This window comes from Herpailurus yagouaroundi, unplaced genomic scaffold (assembly GCF_014898765.1).
Source record: "Herpailurus yagouaroundi ecotype Mexico unplaced genomic scaffold, PumYag 139, whole genome shotgun sequence".
Taxonomy (NCBI): Eukaryota; Metazoa; Chordata; class Mammalia; order Carnivora; family Felidae; genus Herpailurus; species Herpailurus yagouaroundi.
Window position 1 is genome coordinate 75,861,929 of NW_024412394.1, and position 21,635 is coordinate 75,883,563.

The 21,635-nt window shown below is 39.4% G+C and overlaps 1 protein-coding gene across 6 annotated transcripts in view; it reads right to left on the minus strand.

The window, feature by feature from the left end:
* The window catches only part of CEP85L (centrosomal protein 85L), a 209,297-nt gene that overhangs the window by 149,725 nt on the left and 37,937 nt on the right, over nucleotides 1-21,635 (minus strand). For 2 of the 6 annotated variants that reach the window (XR_005790009.1, XM_040474485.1), the window contains exon 1: nucleotides 13,733-14,159. Coding sequence is in view for 2 of the 6 variants with exons in the window: in XM_040474485.1 (XP_040330419.1) it covers nucleotides 13,733-13,805 (73 nt within the window). In the remaining 4 variants the exon portion in view is untranslated. Of the gene's footprint in view, nucleotides 1-9,576; nucleotides 9,880-13,732; nucleotides 14,161-15,283; nucleotides 15,507-21,635 lie in introns of those variants that run through there. The other 4 variants (XM_040474488.1, XM_040474490.1, XM_040474486.1 and 1 more) reach the window with 4 other exon arrangements.

Consider the following 21,635-nt stretch of genomic DNA (forward strand, 5'->3'; position numbering starts at 1 on the left):
GATCAAGAGGTCATAAGGACCTTTAAGATTCATTTTGCATGGTTCCCTATGGAAAGCACTGAAAACATTATGGAAGAGAACCCCAAAAGAGAGGATATCATAAAAGTCTGGAAGGATTACACCATTTAAGATACCAACATCGTTACAGAAAAAGCTGTGAAAGCCATCGACCCTGAAACAATAAATTCCTGCTGGAAAAAAAAGTGTCAAGATGTTACACATAACTTCACAGGATTAACGACAGAGCCAGTCAAAGGAATCGCGAAACAGATGTGGATATGGCAAAATAGGTGGGAAATTAAGGCTTTCAAGATACGGGTCTTGAGGAAATTCAAAAGCAAATAGATACCACAACAGAGAAATTAACAGAAGATGGTTTGATAGAGATGAGTGCTTCTAAACCAATGCCAGACAACGAAAAAGACGACATAGAAGCATTGTCAGAAAACAAACTGACATTAAACAATCTGGCAGAACGGTTCTGATTACTCAAGACTGCTTTGACTTCTTTTACAACATGGCCTTTCCATGATACAAGCACTAAAACTAAGGCAAATGGTAGAAAAGTCACTTGCACTGTATAGAAACATTTTTGAGAAAGCGAAAAAGTCAGACCAAAATTATGATGTATTTATGTAAAGTTATACCAAGTTTGCTTGCCTCTACTGTCTTCCCTTTCACCTCCTCCATCTCTACTACTCCTGAGAAAGCAAGACCCTCCTTTTTTTCCTCCTCCTCCCCATTCAACATGAAACACAACACAGATGAAGACCTTTATGATGATCCACTTCCACTTAATGAATAGAAATAATCATCATGCCATACAGTTAAAAAATTTACCTGTTGTATGTATGTCTTTGCATGAAAATCCAGTAACTGTAAGGCAAGAACTGTGTGAGATGTTTTTATGCCATCATCATCATCACCACCTAAGTATTCACCATGTACAATATCCTGTGCAAAACCTGTATGGTAGTGGATAGCCTATCTTCACATAGGCATAAAATGAGTAATATTTAATACAAAATTAATAATGTGTTGGTTTTCTTACTGTTTTATAACTTTGCTTTCAAAGAATTACATTACCATATAGTATGCCCCTGTCTCTCGTCATTGAAAAAAACTGCATATCAGCCTACCACACGTAAGTGTTTTTTAAAAATCTAACAGTTTCCAATAATATATTATGAATATGACTATAATTCTGTATGCCATTAAAATGCTACAATGACTCATTCATTAGTGTATAGGCTAGGCTACTGTGGGACAATCATATTACTGCTTCTTCACTTTCAATGCATGACTTGTTGTGTATACCTGTAATATATGAATGTGTTTTTCAGGTTATCTTTTCATTTTTGGTGTCTAGTGTTAGTTAACACATACAACATCTACACAGACTTGTACCATTTAAGTCAATATTGATATAGATACTGACAATTCATCTTATACACAGATGACATAAACTTATGGTACTGACAAACATAGTGTAGTACTGCAAATGTATTTTCTCATGATTTTAATAATGCTTTCTTTACCTTACTTTATTGTAAAAATACAGTATATAATACATATAACATATAAAATATGTGTTAATCAGCTGTTTATGTTATCAGTAAAGCTTCCCAGTCAACAGCAAGCTATTGTAGTTAAGTTTTCGAGAGTCAAAAGATTTACACAGATTTTCAACTGCACAGGGGACTGGTGCCCCTAACTCCTGCATTGTTCAAGGTTCAACTGTACTTCTTTTTAAAAAAAAAAATTATATTATATGCCTAGAACACTGAAAATAATTAACAAATGTCATGAATAAAACAACATTCTAATCTTTAATTTAGATTGAATTCATTCATTCTGAGGAGAATGCCATGTCTTGTCTCTATTCAAGTCAATCCAGAAGCACAAAGTAGTTAAGCACTAGAAGGGAAATATGCTTACCAGGGGATATAATAAGGAAAACTATCTTACACTATAGTTGTAAAACTCTGCTACTGAAATGGGAACTACTCAATTTCTAGGTACATGCTATGGACTTTTTAAAAAAAAATTACAATGAGGCTCAGGGATCTCTGACAATAAAGTCTTACCTAGGTCCTATCATATTAAAGCAATTGAATAACTGACTGTAAAATCAGTTTTCTCCAGAACAAAGACAGAAGTACCTTCGTACACTGGAACTTCTCTTTGGAAATGGTATTTTAAATTTTATAACATGAATTTCAATTCTTTTAAATAGAATACTGAATGCCCGGGAAAAACTTATTTAAAATTATTAATATTTATCACACTGGAAATATAAGAAGGTTAGCATCAAATGAAGAGGTAACCTATGGATACATTTTCTCTCTGAAGCACTCTTTTAATTGGAAGCAAAAATGCATACAGTATCAAGTCTTCCACAATATGTTGATATACCTATAATTTTCTGCATTTAGAATAACGACCAATCTTACTGAATTTTTTTTTAATTTAGAGAGAGAAAGTGTGTGAGTGGCGGAGAGGGGCAGAGGGAGACGGGGGTGGGGGGGCAGGAATCGAAAGCAGACTCCAACGCTCAGCACAGAGCCAAATGCAGGGCTTGATCCCACGACCTTGGGAACATAAGCTGAGTCAAAAGTAAGAGTCAGAAACTCAACCAACTGAGCCACCCAGGTGCCTCTTACTTAATTTTTTTAATGACAACTCTAAGTCAGAAGAAAATAAAAATAACACCACTGACAAAGCATATTTATTTTTACATAAAAAGCTGAATACAAATCATGAACACAAACTGCAGTGTTTCTCAAAATGCAGGTTATCAGTGGATTGAGACCAACCATTTTACATAAAATAAAACAAAACAGAAAATATCAAAGCACACTTACCCTTGTATGACATAAGATGCACATGTCTCACCTTTTAACACCTCTGAAATGTTAACAAGTACAAAGTACTTTTACACAAAGTGGCCTTCAACTGCCCCAATACTATCAGTAGAAATCAACATACAACTAAGTTAAAAAGGAATAAATCCAGAGAACACAACAAAAAAGCTATTCCTTAAACACTTAAGAGTAATCAGTTTCTAAAACTGTTCAGTCCATTTTGAAAATACTAAACTGAATTAGATGTCCACCGTCACAGATCATATATTTTGGCTGGACTGCTGCAAGTAATTCCACCCAAGCTATCTCGACCCTACTACCAGAGCTCTCTTCTGAGAATGAAGTACATTTGTCATTCTCTTGCTTATATACATCTGTAGGTTCCTTCCTGCAAACTACTTAAGTTTGGCAAATTTCTTCACCAATTACAGCCCCATTTTCTAATCCTTTGCAACCCCTACCTCCCTTATGCCAGCTGCCCTACAAACACTCTCTAACCACACAACACTTAATCACTGCCTCCAGACAGTCGAGGTTCTTTAACAACTCCATGCTCTTTTCCTTCTCTACCTTCTTTAAAAGTCCCAGTTCAGAATCTTGTTCTGTCTTCTGATTCCTCCAAGAGGTATTCAGTGGCATTCAATAACTACTACTTTGTGCTCTCCCAATATATCACTCAAAATTCCAGAACGGGATTTACTAAATTATATTAACCCATTTGTGTAGGACTTTCTTCTCCCTCAGCAAACTAAGAACAGTGAAAGACACCTTTTTTTTTTTTTTTAGTCTCTAACACAGAGCTCTAGGGCCAGGCAGGGTCTCAATAAACTTAAGTCATTATTACTACTAGGTACCAAATAAATGTTCATGGTATAAAATTAAAATTCTGGAAACATTATAATTAGATCTAAAAAATATTCTTCCTTTTAGAAAAAAGATTAAATAGGGGTGGGGGGGCTTGTTGTCTATTTTAAAATCCAGATTTTTAACTATCCCTTGAGCTAGTTTGCATTTAAGTTCCTAAAGATCAGTAAATATTTTCTGAAACAGCTAAAAAAAATAATAATTATAAGTGGTTTGAGGGGATGATGGCTAAAATACCTAATAAATATGAGAAAACAACCTCCTAGGGCCAAAAAACACAAGTCACAACAAATTAAAAAGAACATTAAAACATAAAAAAGCATTCACATTAATAGTAACCACACATACACACTGAGAAAAAAACCTCAAACTACACTGGAGAATATCTAGCTAAAATGAAGGACACTTAAAATAACAATATTTATGTTCTTCATTGCCATCCTCCAGTCCATCTGAGTACTGTTTGTCTCTAGGGTAACTGACTCTAATAGTCCTAATTTTTTTCTTTTATTACAGAAATAACAGTGCAGCTTAGTGGTAAAGAATGGACTGTGAAACCAGGCTGCCTGGACTCAAGCTCTATTCCACCTCTTATTAGCAGTGAGACCTTGAGTAAGTCACTTACCTAAACTGTACTTCTGTTTCTTCACATGTAAAAAGAGAAAACAAATTAGAGTACCTCTCTTACAGGGTTTTTGTGATAATTGAATAAATATGAAAAAATATTGTTTCTAAAATGCCAGGCATAAAAACAAACACACAAATCAATGGAACAAAATAAAGGGCCCAGAATTAGGGGCACCTGGATGGCTCAGTCAGTTAAGTGTCCAACTTCTGGTTTCGGCTCAGGTCATCATCTCACAGTTCTTGAGTTCGAGCCCCGCTTCGGGCTCTGTGCTGAGACTATGGAGCCTGCTTTGGATTCTCTCTCTCCCTCCCTCTCTGCCCCTCCCCTGCTCGCTCACTCTCTCTCTCTCAAAAATAAATAAATAAACATAAAAAAAAAAAAGGCCCAGACACAAGCCCACACATATAGGGTATATTAATTTACTACATAGGAGCCAAGAATATACAATGGGAAAATGATGATCTCTTTCAATACCTGATGCTGAGAAAACTGGGCAGCCACATGCCAAAGAATAAAACTGAGCCCCTATCTTCATACCATATAGAAAGATCAACTCAAAATGGGTTAAAAACTTGAACACAAGACCCAAAACCATGAAACTCCTAGAAGAAAACGGAGGGTAAACTCCCTGACATCAATCTTGACAATGCTTTTTTGGGGGGGATTGGACACCAAAAGCAAAGGCAACATAAGCAAAAATAAACAAGTGGGACTACATTAAACTAAAAAGCTTCTATGCAGCAAAGGAAACTATCAACAAAATGAAAAGGCAACATATAGAACGGGGAAAAAGTATTTCCAAACTATGTATCTGATAGGGAGTTAATATCCAAAATATATAAGAAACTCATAAAACTCAACAGCAACAGCAATAACAACAAATCAGATTTTTTAAATGGGCTGAGGACCTGAATAGGTATTCTTCCAAAAAAAGATATAAAAATGGCCTACAGGTACATGAAAATGTGTCAACATCAACATCACTAACCATTAGGAAAATGAAAATCAAAAGCATAATGAGATACTACCTCACATCCATCAGAATGGCTATTATCAAAAAGACAAGAAATAACAAATATTGCAAGGATGTGGAGAAAAGGGAACCCTTGTGCACTGTTGGTGGGAATGTAAATTAAAACTGAATTTTAAGTAATCAAAAACTAGTATTCTTTGTTTTCTTAAACATAAATAGGGAAGTTCATTAACTACTATGAATAATTTTAAACACATTACCGCAAAAGGTATGACTACATTCCTTCAATGTAATTCTGAAATTTCCTTATTCTCAATTCTACCATAACAAGGAAGAGTTTTCACTGGTTCAGGCTGAGATTAAAATTACCTCAATTAAGAAGACACCAGATAAATAAGTGGTTTGCCTTTCACACAAAAATATGAATTCAAACCAATAAATATATGCCAAGTACTCATTATACAAAGCAAGGAATTCAAGAGGGTTAGGGCAGCAAACAACACAGACAAGTCTATCTCCTCCTATGACAAAAATTACATGCATGTTGATGTCAATATGTAAACAGGTGGAAGTCCTAGCTTATCTTCTGGTTACTTGAAATGCTGTATTCAAAAAAAAGTATATTGGCAGCCATCTGGAATGAGGACCACATTTAATTTAATCTCTCATAAGCCTTTGTTTCAGTTTACACACTGGTAAAAAATGAAGTTTTTAATAAAACCACTACAAATGTGGAGAAAGTATACCAAGCAGTATTCCAGAGGCCCACCTTTGTCTCTCACTGTAACTATTTCATAGTACCACTAGAAAAAATATTCTCCATGGTAGCAAATTATGCCAAAACTTAGAAGGATCAACAACATCCAGGAGAAAATAAAAATCCCAATCAAAATAAATTTTCCTAAACTGTCAGACCTAATAAATGCTACTTTTAATTTATGTAGCCATTAACCTCCAAAGAAAGCTGAGTAGGCTAATTATTTCTCAATTAGCCTTTTGTTTACTCATACTTAGGAACCTAAGTGCCACACACAACACATTTAAGTGCCAAAACTGAAACAAAACTTTAGTTCTAAAACATTTCAAATTAAAGTTTTGAGAAAATTAATACATATCTCCCCAAAATTAAAGAACTTAATTTCTAGTCAAAGTTTTCAGTACATCATTCCTAAAATAAGATGTAATGCTCAGTACTACTCAGAAAGCTTCAAAAAAGCTTCTGTAATGTCATGGGAAGGCAACATATATTTCTTACAGTCAAAAAACACACAATCTGTCTACAACGTAACCACCTTGTAGAAAACTTTGAACTTTACACCAAATTTAGTCCAAATATTTCATCCCATTCTCCAGCAGGATAACTAAGAACTACAGTTCATCTCTAACTCTGAATTTTAGTAATGAAAAGTAGCATCAATAAAGCAATCAAATTTATTCACTAGACATCTACTACACAGAAAAGGTATAGAACAAAAGTCCTGATCTTAAACTCATTCTTTAAAGTAATTTAAAATCTTATCAATGACTTCAATTATTTTAGCACCATGTAATGAAGTCTTAAAACCATTTATCACAGAAGAAACAAAAATAGAGAGTTACTATTTTGAGGCAGATTCTCAGGCCAAAGCATGAAATAAAACTAAATACCAAAGTCTGGTCCCCTGACAGAAAATCTACTCTGGTGGGAAGAACACTTACACTATTTGAGATGTCCTTGAGACAAGGTTTAGCCACTGTTCAATGTAAGGCATCCCAGGAGACACTTCCCCTCCCCTAGTCTTGAAACTGAACGTCCCAGGCAAACCCAGACCATCGGTCACCCTAGCTTGAGAAGTAGTAAGGAGAAAGCAATTCAAGCTTTTATTTAGCACTTATGTATCAATCTCCATGCAATAAAGAATTGAGTGGAGGGGCGCCTGGGTGTCTCAGTGGGTTGGGTGTCCGACTTCAGCTCAGGTCATAATCTCTCAGTTCGTAAATTCGGGCTCAGATCTCTTGCTTTGTGAGTTCGCACCCCGCGTTGGGTTTTCTGCTGTCAGTGCAAAGTCAGCTAGGGTTCCTGTCTCCCACTCTCTGCCCCTCTGCAGGCGCACTCTTTCTCTCTCTCAAAAATAAACATTAAAAAGAAAAAAAAGAAAAAGAATTGAATGGATTAGATCTCTAATCCTGGCCAATTTTTAAATTTTTAACAGTCTCTCATGGAAACTGCCCAGGGCCACTGATCTATTCTGACTGATTTTATATGACCTCTTGGAACCACAAGACTTTAGTGATTACTCCTCCCCTCAGCCTCCTCTCTTCTAGAATATCACACTCTGTGGTTTTATTCCTAACTCACCGGCTGCTCCCTCTCAGTTTCTTTGGATTGTTCCTCTTCCTCTCCCTGACAGGAAACATTAAATGCCCCAGAGCTTGATCCTCTGCTGTATTCTCTATATTCGCTCCATGTGAACACCTTTAAACACCATTTATACACAGACATCTCTCAAAATGCCTACCTCCACCTCTCCCATCTCTCCACTGAGCCGGACTCAACATGGTGCCTGCAACCTCTAAAAAAGCATGTGGCCAAAACAAGAACTCTTGATTTTTATTTGCCTTCCTCTCTCTTCCCCCCACCTCAGGAAATAGCACCACCAAACAAAATTTCTGAAACCAAAACGAAGATATCATTTATGACTCCTGATTCCCTCCTTTGTCATCTCCAAACCATTGGTAAATCCTCCCAGCTTTCTCAAGTATATTCCAAGCCCATTCTCTTCTCCCCAAATCCAATCTTACCACTGTGATCCCAGACCATCTATTGTACGTAACCTATTAACTGCAGTATGCTATTAACTGGCTTCCCTACTGCTCTTCTTTCCCTCAACCCTCCAGAATTTTTCCCCACAGAACAGCCAGGAGTGATCCATAAACACCAAGGACAGAGAATGTCTACTCTGTTTCCCCAATGCTAGAAGAGTGTCTGCCTCAAAGTAGGCACTCCCCAGTGAATGAATAAATGAACGGTCATCTCTCCTACCCTTTCTATATCTAGATTCCCCTCACACGGAACAGAACCCAAACTTCCTACAATGCCTTCCTTACATTATCTGGGCTCCCTCACCTCACATTCCTGATCTCCATGCTCCAGATTCACTGGCTCTTGATATTCTTCAGACTCCGCAAACTCATTTCTACCTTGGAGCTGTGTCTGTGCCCTGTGCCTGAACACTCCTCCCCTCACGTCTGGCTCCTTATCATTCTGGCCTCAGCTCAAGGTTACCTCCTTAGAAAGGCCTTCCCTGACCAGCAGATCCAAAGCAGCTCTACTCAACCTTTGCCATCTCACCCAGTTTCCCTGTTTTCACAGTACTTACCAGGTGAACTCTCTCTTGTTATTGGTTTACTTACAGACAGCTTCGTCCCCACTAGAATGTAAGCTCCCTGAGAGCTGGGACCTTATCTTTCTTGTTCAGTGATGTATTGCTACAGACTAGTACAATGCCTATTACACAATATTTATTGAAAGAATGACTCACAAACATTTGCCAAGTACGTATTATGTGCCAACCACTATACTAGGTAATAACAATGGATTTTTATAATTAAAGAAAAATAGAAAGTAGAAGATATTAGTATGAAAAGCTATTTGACGTTCTTTTTATGTTGACCATTTCCATTCTTTTTTTTTAAATTTTTAATGTTTATTTTTGAGAGAGAGAGAGACAGAGAGGGAGAGAGACGGTGTTAGTGGGGGAGGGGCAGAAAGAGAGGGAGACACAGAATCCGAAGCAGGTTCTAGGCTCCCAGCTGTCAGCACAGTCTGATGCGGGGCTCAAACTCAGAGTGATCATGACCTGAGCTGAAGTCAGATGCTCAAGGGACTGAGCCACCCAGGCACCCCGATCATTTCCATTCTTAAAATGAATACTTTATATGATAAATTCTACTTTTCAGAATATTATTTTGGCAGTGTAAAATATGAACATGCTTAAGGTAGTAATAATAATTAGTATCTCACTGCAGCTTTGGAAGTTATCTAGATGATGACATTCTTCATTTTTTAATGCACATTTTACACATTAGTTCCCACTAATTAAGCCATCACTCAGTAAAATACTATCTAGGACTCTTCACGTCATCACCATTTTCTCAGAATATGCATACAAACATTTCATCCAGTCAGAAAAATCATGACTCTAAAATTTTTCTGTTCTCAACATGCAAAAATATTCACAACATGACAATAGTGGTTGTCAACTCACCATTTATTCCCTGGCCTCAGATTAATTTACCAGCTCCATTCAAGCCAAGAAATGATCAAGTTCCAATTACTAATCAAGTTCATTTCACCACAGTCATTACTAAAATTAAGATTCGCCCCTCACCCCCCAAGGCCTATTATAATAGAACATGTCCAAATGAGTTCAGGCAAAAGAGTTACGTTTCATTGTTACCACAGTACTTTTAGATCCATCTAATTCAGAACCACAGAACAATACCTCAGTATCTGGTGTAAGCATACCAGTTATCACTACTATCATTATGACATCACTAAACACCTTATGGCAATGCATCAACTAGGAAGAAGATTTCAAGCTCAAGGCACTGACATTTCTCCAGATCTCATGTTTTCATATTTTAGCATACTTTAAAACTATCATATCCTGCCCCCAAATGTTGTAAGGGTTGAATATATTAATATTTTTAAAGTATAATTTATAAAATGAATCAAATTCGGTATAACTAGGCAAAAGTACTCAAAATACCACTATATCATACTAGATTTTTAAAACATAAAGGAAAGAAAGGGGCACCTGAAAGGCTTAGTTGGTTAAGTGTCAGACTTAATTTAGGCTCAGGCCATGAGCTTCCTGTTGTGAGATGGAGCCCTGCTTTGGGCTCCAGGAAGGGCACGGAGCCCGCTTAAGAGTCTCTCTCCCTTTCCCTCTCCCTCTGATTATACATTTTGAACAGCAAGGTATTCTCAAATGCATTCAATCAAATACATAAAGACATATCACTTCTTCTATTTAAAATTAGCTTTCAACGGGCAACTGGGTGGCTCAGTTAAGCGTCCAACTTCGGCTCAGGTCATGATCTCACAGGGAGTCTAAGCCTGGCATCAGAGTCTCCACAGACAGTGTGTAGCCTGCTTGGGATTCTCTCTCCCCCCCCCCTCCCCACCCCTCCCCAACTTGTGCTTTCTCTCAAAATAAAATTAGCTATCTAACCATACTTGCCAACACAAAAGGGGGAAAGGGGGGTGTTCTTTGTATGGAAATATATGAACATGTTCATATTATTTACATTTATAAACGTTTACTCTATAAAGCTGAAAAACTGTAGGTACCAAAACAAAATTAAATCCCAAAGCAAAGGTCAAAAGTTCAGTATTCTCCAAACCACACTTGTTATCGTTCCTATTTGATTTTACTACCATTACCTTAAAAAAAAATGTTACCTTCAATATTTTCAGCTGATTCTACATTACCACTGATTTTCTCTTTAGTCCAGTTACATATTTCTATAAACAAATCAGTTTTAGGATACCTAGAATTAACCCACATAATGAAGTAGTAAACTCATTTCAATACCAGAAATTATTTACTTACCCCTGGTTTCGTATTGGCCTTCAGGAATAAAATGATTGCTGACAAATACAATCAGAAAACAACTCTTTGTTTTCACAAAATTCTAAAATTGCTCAAGTTGGTCAAAAGATATACTGAACATTATTTCAAAAATATAAAGTTTCTTCAAATTCTCAGAAAGGAAAAGAAATTCCTGCATAAAGCATCTCAGAGGTCATTATCTTGACCTTCACCATCTGTTCGTTTGTAAAAGAAACTACATGTAAGTTTTTCCTCTAAGGTATAACTTTATAAAATTAACTAAAAAATAATTTTAAATACTTATTTGCTCAAGAATAAAGCACTGGGGCACCGGGGTGGCTCAGGCAGTTAAGTGTCTGACCAGCTCAGGTCATGATCTCACAGTTCATGGGTTGAGCCCCACGTTGGGCTCTGTGCTGACAGCTCAGAGCCTGTTGCCTGCTTCAGATTCTGTGTCTCCCTCTCCTTCTGCCCCTCCCCTGCTCTCTTTCCCTCTCTCTCGAAAATAGATGAACATTAAAAAACATTTAAAAAAAAAAAGAATAAAGAAGCATAGCAAAAAGTACGTCACTATTACTGTAAAAGTAATTCACTCTCGGCATATCGCTGAAAAAAAAATTTATTGGAAAGGCATGTCCTGACTTACCAATGGCTTATCACTGTCAAAATATGATAAAATATATGCTTTGTAAAGATATCCTGTCCAAATTCCTTCAACCTGGGTACTGTTTATAAATTATCTCCTTCCACTATATTCTTTGTTACAGCAAAGGTCTAGGGCCTGCAATACAACCTCAAAGTCCTTCCTTCAGTTGCTTAACTTCTGCTCACTATGAGGTTTTCTTCCTCATGGAAAACAATGGAAAAATGGATACAATGCTTGGGTGACATTATATCTCCAAACATGTTATTATTACAAATCTCTTTCAAGAGGTTAGGTTACAAAGACACTACAGATGGCTCTTGACAGGTACAGATAAATTGAAACCACTCCCTCCAATCCCTAGGGATAATGAAGTTGTCTTCTCGCTTACTGAAGTTAACTGTGACTGTAGTATTTCTAGTAGTCAGTAAGCATCGGAAACCTCTCAACTGCACTCTCCCCTTATTAGGATAAATAGTATACATCTTAGAGAAGATAATTCCCGCTTACATTTTTTTAACTAAATCCATGCCTACATTAAGTTCCATTATTGCTACAAGTGTTGCAGAACCAAATTTAAGAGAATGATTTTAAATTTAACTCTGGATTTAAAAATTTACATATGTCTCGAATAAAGTACAGTATGGTGACTACACTTGATACCGTGCAATATGCTTGAGATTTGCTAAGAGGATAAATCTTAAGTGTTCTCACCACACACACACAAATATTGTAACTCTATGAGGTGATGAATATGTTAAATAGCTTGATTGTGGAAATCATTTCACAATGCATACATATACATACATCAAAACATCAAGTTGGACACCTTAAGTATATATACAATTCCTACTTGTCAATTACGGTCCCCCAATAACTAGTAACATTATATGTCTAAAAAAGAAAAACACATCACAAATTTCTAAACTATCATAGAATTACATTATTTGAAATTTTAATAGCAACTGTGCCTGGTATACTTTAAAGAGCAGAAAATGCTACCAGAAAAAAAATTCTCACTTCCATATGCTGCTTCTACGGTTTTTGTTTTGCAAATAGCTTTAAAAATGTATACAAAAATGTCAGTTACAAGTGGAACTCAAAACATTTTGTGGAACAAGGTTACTTAGGAGTTCGAGAACCACCTAAAATTGGAGAAAAAAATTTTACGTCTGTACATATGGCAATTTTTTTCTGGATAAAAGGCCTATATAACTTTCAGCTTCTCAAAGGGTTCAAGATCCAATTAAAGTGTCTTGGGGAATCGTCAGGGTCAGACCACTTGTCACAGGCAACCCAAGTCTTTTTTTTTTTCTTTAAGCCTTATCTTTTTCATCCCAAATTAGGGGAGGATTTATCCCAATCTGGTGGCTCCCACACAACTTCTGAGCGATGCAGGCATGAAATGGCTGTCCGACACAAACCGCTCCCTTCACACAGTGAACGCGGCAATCTCCAAATTTTCCCTGAAGGGGCCAGGGAGAGGCAAACGCATTAACACCCCCGCCGCTCAGAGATCGATTGGCTCATGCAGGACGTGTCCTCCCCTGACGCCAGAGAGAGCTGCGGGGAGGTGACCAGGTTTCACTGAGGGGCTGAAGTCCCCTCGGGGATCACTTATGGAGGAGATGGCATCACCAGCAACCTCCTCCCGCCCCAAAACGCCCCAAGTAGCAGCTGCGGGCGTGGGCGCAGCAGACCCCGGCCCTCCCAGGCGCGCCCCAAGCCGCCGCCGCAGCACGGTCGCAGCGACCTTCCCGCTCGGGTCCCCGTGAGCCCCGTTATCCACGTCGGCCACACACCCCACGAGGGAAAAGGGAGGAGGCCGGACAACAAAGCGCAACCAGAGGAGGCCCTGGCGAGCTTGAAGTTGGGGCGCCGGGGCTGCGGCCCGGGGAGGAGCGGGCTGGACGCCCGGCCGCGCGATGCAGGGGCGGACGGGACCGGGGACGCGGCCCGCCAGATGTCAGCCCGCGGTGCCGGGGTGTCGGCAGCCGGGAGGAAACGGGGCGGGCGGGCGCGCGGCGGCGTCGGGGAGGCGGCCTGGGGCGGGGGGGGAAGGCAGGCCTGAGAAGGGAAGGGAACGGCGGCAGGGTCCCGAGGCGTCGCGGTCGGCCGCGACCCCCACACCAGCCGCGGGGGAGGGACTGTCCCGTTACTTACCCGCCGGGAGACTGCGGGCTCCGCCGGGGCTGTCCCGGCCGCCGGCCTCCGGGGCCAGGAAGCGCCCCCACATAGCGGGCGGGAGGGCCGGGGGCGTACGACTCCCCTAGTCCGTCCTCCCCCGCCTTCGCCTCCTGCTTCTTCGGCGGCGGAAACTTGTGCGGAACCGGGGGCCGCGGAGGCACCAGCAGGAGGGCGGGCGGGCGAGCGGTCTGTTTAACGGCTGCTCAGCGACGGGCGGAGAGCGCAGGGGCCAGATTCGCCGCGGCGCCGGCGGCGGCGGCTGCCATGGCCGAGCCCGCTGCGCTGAGGCCCGGGCCGAGGAAGCGGGCGGCTCCGCAGTGACGGCGGCTGGGTCCCCGGCTGAGCCCCGGCTAGGATCAGAGCCTCCAGGCGAAGTTGCAGCTGCGGCTTCTCTCCGCCCCCTCCGCCGGCAGAGCCGGAGCCGGAGCCGGGCAGGGTGGGGGCGGGGCCTGCCAGGGGCGGGGCCTTGGGCGCTTACATAATGCGTGCGCGGCGCGGGGCGGGAACTGCGGGCCGGTGCCGCTGGGTACCCTTACGCCGGTTCGCTTAGTCCGCGACTGTGGGTAGACTCGAAGCACCAGCTGCATCCCTCCCTCCCCGCCCTTGCGCTTGGTCAGACGAGAAAAGAGGATGAATAGAATGTGGCCCGGAGCGGTATCTTTCGGTACCGCCCTCGCTTGGGTAATCCCTCAAGCCCTCCGGGGCACTTCTCTGGAAAAGAAGAGGAAGACCTGTCTTCGCTGCATAACTACTGGAGCTAAGAGGCTCTCCTGAGAGGGGTTGAGGGACTGCCAGTCTTATTTGGGATAGGGATTAAAGTCATCATACATTCCAGAAACATCGTTTATAAATCGCTTTGTGGGACAGAAAAGAAGTCGTTTTCCTGAACTCGTAAATTCAGTGGCGGAGGGGGGGGGGGTCAGGGGGGAGAGGGAAGCAAAATACCTACTATACAAGAATGTGCACAGGAAAAAGCAGAAAGGAAAAAGACCAGAGGGTTCAGAGAGGAGCTGTAAATTTTAATCTAGTAGCCCAGGAATTCAGATAAGCAACCAGAGAGGAATCAAAATGGTACCAAAGTCTGTAATGGGAGTAACTTCCTTACACCCTACACCTTCTTGTTCTTCCTACATTTGGTCAGTTCCCACCCTAAACCTGGAGTACAGGAGCAAGTAAGTATTCTGGAAGGAAGCATAAAAGGGTCCACCAGCCTTTTCTTATATCTTACTTTTCATTGGCAATATTAGGATCCTTCCAATATTTAGATACAAAACAGTTCATTTAATAAGTATTGGTAGAGCACTGTAGTAGAAAGCGGGTTCTACCCCTGGCTCGTAAATCAGAGACAAACTGAAAAGGAAGTCCCTACCCTTAACAAGACTTTGAGTCCAGTGATGCCTTTGTTTGTTTTAGAAGCTTGTTAGTAATAAAGGCCTCTTATTTCTACTTAAAGACTTTTGAGTTGGGAAATACTGCTTAAAACTTTTAGAGGTTAAATTACATTTACTTGTGTAGTTTATTACTTACTACATCTGTGTTGTACTTTATTTCATTGCAGTTTTACATTTCGTCTCCCTCCAGTAGAGTTCCACTATTTCTCCAAATCATGAGTAGGCGGCCCAAGAGTCACTTTGTTCTGAGGATAGAAAGTGACAGAAATATGAAAGAAGGATATGATTGGCTACTTTTCCTGATTTAAATGTGCATGAGCTCATTTGAATAGTTTAGGCATTCAAGTTTAGGAACTTGAACAGTTGAGGTTCAGAATGAAGCCTAACAATTAATGATAATAAATTCCAAAAAGAATTATCGGAAGCTATAGCGTTATATCACAGTATCCTTTTTTTCATGATTTATAGTTACCATAGTCTCATATTAGGTACAGTATTTGTTAAACACCAAACTTTTTTTAATACAGTTCTAAGAAATGTATGAATTACAGATAAATCTTGGTCTTTTGTGAGTTTAAAATATGTTTGTTATTCCAAAAACTGCCAACTTGCATTCAATTCTAAGTAGTATTTTAGGGAAAAAAAATCACTTGCTCAAGTTTTCTACATGTTTTTTACCAATGTGAAGGGTGTGCCACTACACATGCAAAAGAACATCTGAAGCTGAGTCTATAAAATCTTTTAAATGCCTATTACAGAGTAAGAGGAAATAGTAAAAACATGTTACTTTGGCAGTTGGCACCAAAGATAAAAAATTTTGTGTTCCTACTAATTAAACTTGAAAGGATACAGATCTGGGGCGCCTGGGTGGCGCAGTCGGTTAAGCGTCCGACTTCAGCCAGGTCACGATCTCGCGGTCCGTGAGTTCGAGCCCCGCGTCGGGCTCTGAGCTGATGGCTCGGAGCCTGGAGCCTGTTTCCGATTCTGTGTCTCCCTCTCTCTCTGCCCCTCCCCCGTTCATGCTCTGTCTCTCTCTGTCCCCAAAAAAATAAATAAACGTTGAAAAAAAAATTAAAAAAAAAAAAAGAAAGGATACAGATCTAATGCAATTAAAATAACCTAAATACTAAGTGAGAATATTCTGTATGTGAAGTAAACTGTAACCAACCATTTTTTTAATCATATAGATTGTGAGTATTCTCAGAATCTGAACTCAGATTCCCCTATATCCATATAGGAGAAACAGTATCCATGTTTCTCCAAATGATTAAAATTTATCATAGCAAAGGTTTGAAAGCCTAAGAACTACTTAACCATTACCAAGCCTGATGTGGTAAACTGGCATATTTTTGGTTTGTTATGATAGTATGAAAAAAAAACTATAAGTAAAATCTTATAAGCAAAGACTGAACTTAAGTATTCCTGAACTTAAGTATTTCAGTAATTGTTCTTGTAAGCAGAGATAATAAAAGCAAATGATGAAAATAGTGACCGTGTATGTTTGTGTGTGTGTATACAAATACATGTGCTTAGGTGAAATTTAGATACTTAATATCTTGGGAGGGGACTTTTAAAAAATATAAACCAGATCACAAAAGAGTAAAATAGTACAAAACAACACCATATTTAATATCAAACTATATTAAACTTTTCATTTAAAATATTGTATTCAAGGAGCACCTGGCTGGCTCGGTTGGTGGGGAACGTGACTCTCGACCTCGAGGTTCTGAGTTCAAGCCCCATGTTGGGTGTAGAGATGATTTTTAAAAATAAAATTTTAAAAAATAAATAAAATTAAATACTATATTCAAAAAAAAGACATTATTTAAAAACAAAAATAAATGTTGCATTTGTAAATCTTTTGGAAGAGCGCCTGGGTAGCTCAGTCAGTTAAGCATTCAACTCTTGATTTCAACTCAGGTCATGATTTCATGGTTTATGAGATCAAGCCACCACCTGTCAGGCTCTGTGCGGAGAGGACACACCCTGCTTGGGATTCTCTCTCCCTCTCTTTCTGACCCTCCCCTGCTCTCTCTCTCTCTCAAAATAAATAAACTTTAAAAATATTATTTGGATATGAATCTCTGATCTGATTAAGTTAAATTATATTATATGTATTTTTCTCACATCAATTCATCATATTGGGCAAACAACAACCAGAGAATTGAAGAGTGATGTAACAAAGGATAAAACTGATATTTTAAAATGAGAAGACAATCTATCTTGTGCATAATATGAGGAAACTTCAAGAGAAGTTAATGTTTATAGAAACATAAAATATCAAAACCAACAAAATATAGAAAAATTAAACCATCCGATAACAATTTAAATAGCTCCTAAAGAACAATTGCCACTTTAGAGGGACAGATTTGTGGATGAAGACTAAAAAATTCCAAGGAACAGATAATTCTGGTGTACCAAGAGTGTTACAAGGACCGTGATATATAACCTCTTCCAGGTCACAAAAATGACAAGTTACTGAATTTATTATGGGTGGTTGTAATCTCAAATAATCATTTATAATAATGAAAAAAAGAAAACTAAGAAACTCATTCTTTTAACAATGGATTTGGAAAATCTTATTTATAGTCCTAGCAGATACATTCAACTAGAGAAAGGTAAACAGAAGACATAAAGGTCTGTAAACAGAAGACAATCTGTCTGTACCTCACTTTCCTCATCTGTGATGTGGCCAGGCCAAGAAGGTAAGGATACCTAATCTCAACTCCATGATTCCTGGGAGATACAGAAAATGAATCCCACCTGTATCTTTGGCTCCAAAGTTGGGCTGCAATGGCCAATGAGAAAGTAGGTAAGAAATGGACCACTAAATCATGGAGCAGTCCTTTGAGTGGGAGGCAAGGCTGAGAGGGATGGAATTTAAACAAAAGACAAATTTAAGTGTTCCACGGTACCATCAATGTTTACTGAAACTGCTTAGGACTGACATATTTGTGGATGGCACTTCATACATGTGTAAAGATACAAGGTCATTTACAGTGAAGGAGGACAGCAACTTTGACAATGTATAAAAAGACAAGTTCTTCCCTGTCTTCCTGTTTAGACATCAGAAAGGTAAGTGCATGGAGTAAAGTGTGCAGTCCAAGAAAGCAGCTCATGCCTTCACTAAACACACACACACACACACACACACACACACACACACACACACACAGAGTCTCCCATCTAACCTGCACTAGTGGAGAAGAGGACTGTTTTAATAACTTAAAGCGGCCAAAACATTATGGATTGGATTGAGAGAGATTCAGTGGAAAAGTGGGTTTTCAATAAAGTACAGTTGGTAACAGTAGTGGGACTTTAGAATATATATATTTAAGTGATTTGAGATCTCTTACTAAACCAGTTAAATGTTTTATGTAATCCTCACAACCATCTGTCATCAAAACAAAAATAAAAAATAATTTTTTTTAAAGATGAACAAAAGATAAAAGAGACAGACCAAAAACTGACACTTAATATAGAGAACAAACTGGTGGTTACCAGAGGGGAGGTTGGTGGGGGATGGGTGAAATAGATGAAAGCGATTAAGAGTACACTTATGACAATGAACACTGAGTAATGCATAGAATTGCTGAGTCATAATATTGTACACCTAAAACTAATATAATACTGTATGTTAATTACACTGGAATCAAAATTTTTTAAATAAATGAATAAAACAACCTGTCATTAATAGTCAATATTAGCTCCATTTTAAAGATTGGGAGAAAAAGACCCAGAGAAGTAAGGTCATACAGGCAGTAAAGAGCTAGGATTCAGATCTAATCCGTATGATCCCAAAGCCCATGCTTTTCCCATCATGCTCTTTAATATGTTGCAAAACAAATTATAAGATTTTTCTTCAGATGCCATGTGAGAAGGAAGTGCCTAATTATAGGATTTCTGTATAATGTTTAGGGCTCAGCTAAGATTGGAAACCATGTGACATTAATCTGTGGTGTTGTATGATTTTCTTTAGCTGCACCCAGCAGTTTGAGTATAGGAATAAAGAAGGCAGATAGTATAACAGGATTTTGTGATGTGGGCACTTACGGAAAGGGGGCAAAAAATTCAAGGATACTGGCTGGAGAATGAGTGAAGTGATGGGAATCTGGGTCTATCCTATCTGGGGAAAACAGTGAAATCAAGAGACAGCTGAAACATTGACAGAAGGTTGAAGGAATAAGGGAGTGGAAGATTCCCATGAAATCGCAAAGCAAATACAATGACAATAAGGGAGTGAAGGGTGGAAAGATGGGGCATTAGGGTAAGTGGGGAGAATGTCGTGGGGCTTAAGATTTCAGAAGTGGGGCAGTGGAGGAATTAATCTATGAGGCAGCATTGGAGTTGCATGTCTGTCTCTGATCTCCCTTCAGGAAAGACTTTGATGTTCAGCCACAAGGAATGCAGTTGACTGACAGTTTCCAGCAGTTAGCACCTGAGGGAGGGATCTGCCTCAGCTTTTGAGTGGAGGCCACACTTTTCCTGGATTGCCCCAGCCTGTGACTGAACATGGCAGAGACATGGGGGCCTGCCATTCTTTCCAATGCAGAACCCTTGTAATCATCAGTTTTTGTTTTCTAGCTCTCTACTGGGTTGACTGTGACCTAGCCAGATCTGCACTAGGGTCTGAGTCTTTGCAATCCTATTGCATCTTTCACAGGTGTTACCTTCCAATAAACCTCTTGCACTCCTAACTCCATTTTAACATCTGCTTCCCGGAGAACACAACTGCAACAATCTTTGAAGATATAAGGGAGTTGGATTTGTTCATTTTAAATAGTAAGGTGAGGGTTCTGTAAAGCATGATGAAAATGTTTCCAAGGACAGAAAACAAAGGATGGGTTACCAGGAAGGCAGCACATAGCAACATGGACTAAAACTATACAATAGTATAGATACGCAAGCACCTTACATTTTGAATAGCAGAGGAAGGCAGGATCAAGAGGAATGACAGTTTCGGGGTTTTTTTTAAATGTTTATTCATTTTTCAGAGAGAGCATCAGCACAAGTTGGGGTCAAAGGCAGGGAGGGGCAGAGAGCGAGAGGGAGACACAGAATCCAAGGAACCATGAGATCATGACCCAAGCCCAAGTCAGACGCTTAACCAACTGAGCCATCCAGGCGCCCCTAGAGGAACAACAGGTTTATGTGGACTCAGAATGCCACTCGGGAACACAGACTCCTAAGAGAAAGTTCTGAGTAGCCCCAATTGGGCTGGGGTCCTGGCAATTGCTGCCCCAATGAGAAAGATTTGCCACTATCCAAGGTACTTCAGGAGCAAACAACAAATGTGTGAAATTTGCCGTGTTCACTGAGATTAACAGGATTTTAGCTAATTAAGAGTCATTAATTGGTTGCAACTTTGCAGCTCAAATAATTTTCAAAGGTGAACATGGTTTTCATAGTAGCTTTCTTTCTTCTAGGTAGTAGAGAGAATTCAATTCAATAACTCTGTTAACTTTGGTAAGTTTTCATCCAAAGAATTTTCTCCATATTGCTCATACAATAGAAGAAAATAGTGATCTCTAAAATTGTAGAGTTAACAGCACTAAAACAATTCCTAGAATGATCTGGACTGATTTAAGGATCAGAACTTTTTGCTAAAATTTCAATGGAGGTCTGGAATTTTAACAAGTATTATGTTCAGAAAACAAAACACAAGTCTAGCTGCAATTTTCAGGTTTATGGAGAAACTGATTTCTTATATTTTTTTCTGATTATAAAAATAATACATATTTTCAAAAACAGAAAGAAGATAGTATAAAAATAATCATGACTTACTCATTTAGTAAATATTTGTTGAGTACCTAAGTAGGGTAGGGAAAACTAGGGACATGTGTGAAAGATTGGCTTACTTCACTATAAACTTTTATAGCTTTTAAAATTTCTATTGTGTGAACATATATATATATATCAATAAGGTAAGTGTTGTCTGAGGTTTTTCTAACCCAAATTATCTCTAAGGAAAGGTGGAGTCACTCTGTACTCCAGTGCTTACAGCCTCTCATATTATGGGTTACTCTCTTAATTATTTTGACCAACAACATATTGATTGAAGAAGTCATTTAGCCTGACTTAAATTCAATCTGCAAAATTTGGAATCTGTATTTTTTTTAAAAAAAGATAAGTGAACTTTTAAAGATCACTTTAAAATGTAGTGAAACAGGGGCGCCTGGGTGGTTCAGTCAGCTAAGCATCTGACTTCAGCTCAGGTCATGATCTCAGTTTGTAAACTCAAGCCCCACATTGGGCTCTGTACTGACAACTCAGAGCCTGGAGCTTGCTTCGGATTCTGTGTCTTGCTCTCTCTCTGCCCCTCCCCCGCTCATGCTCTGTGTCTCTCAAAAACTAAATAAACATTTAAAAAAATGGGGGCGCCTGGGTGGCGCAGTCGGTTAAGCGTCCGACTTCAGCCAGGTCACGATCTCGCGGTCCGTGAGTTCGAGCCCCGCGTCGGGCTCTGGGCTGATGGCTCGGAGCCTGGA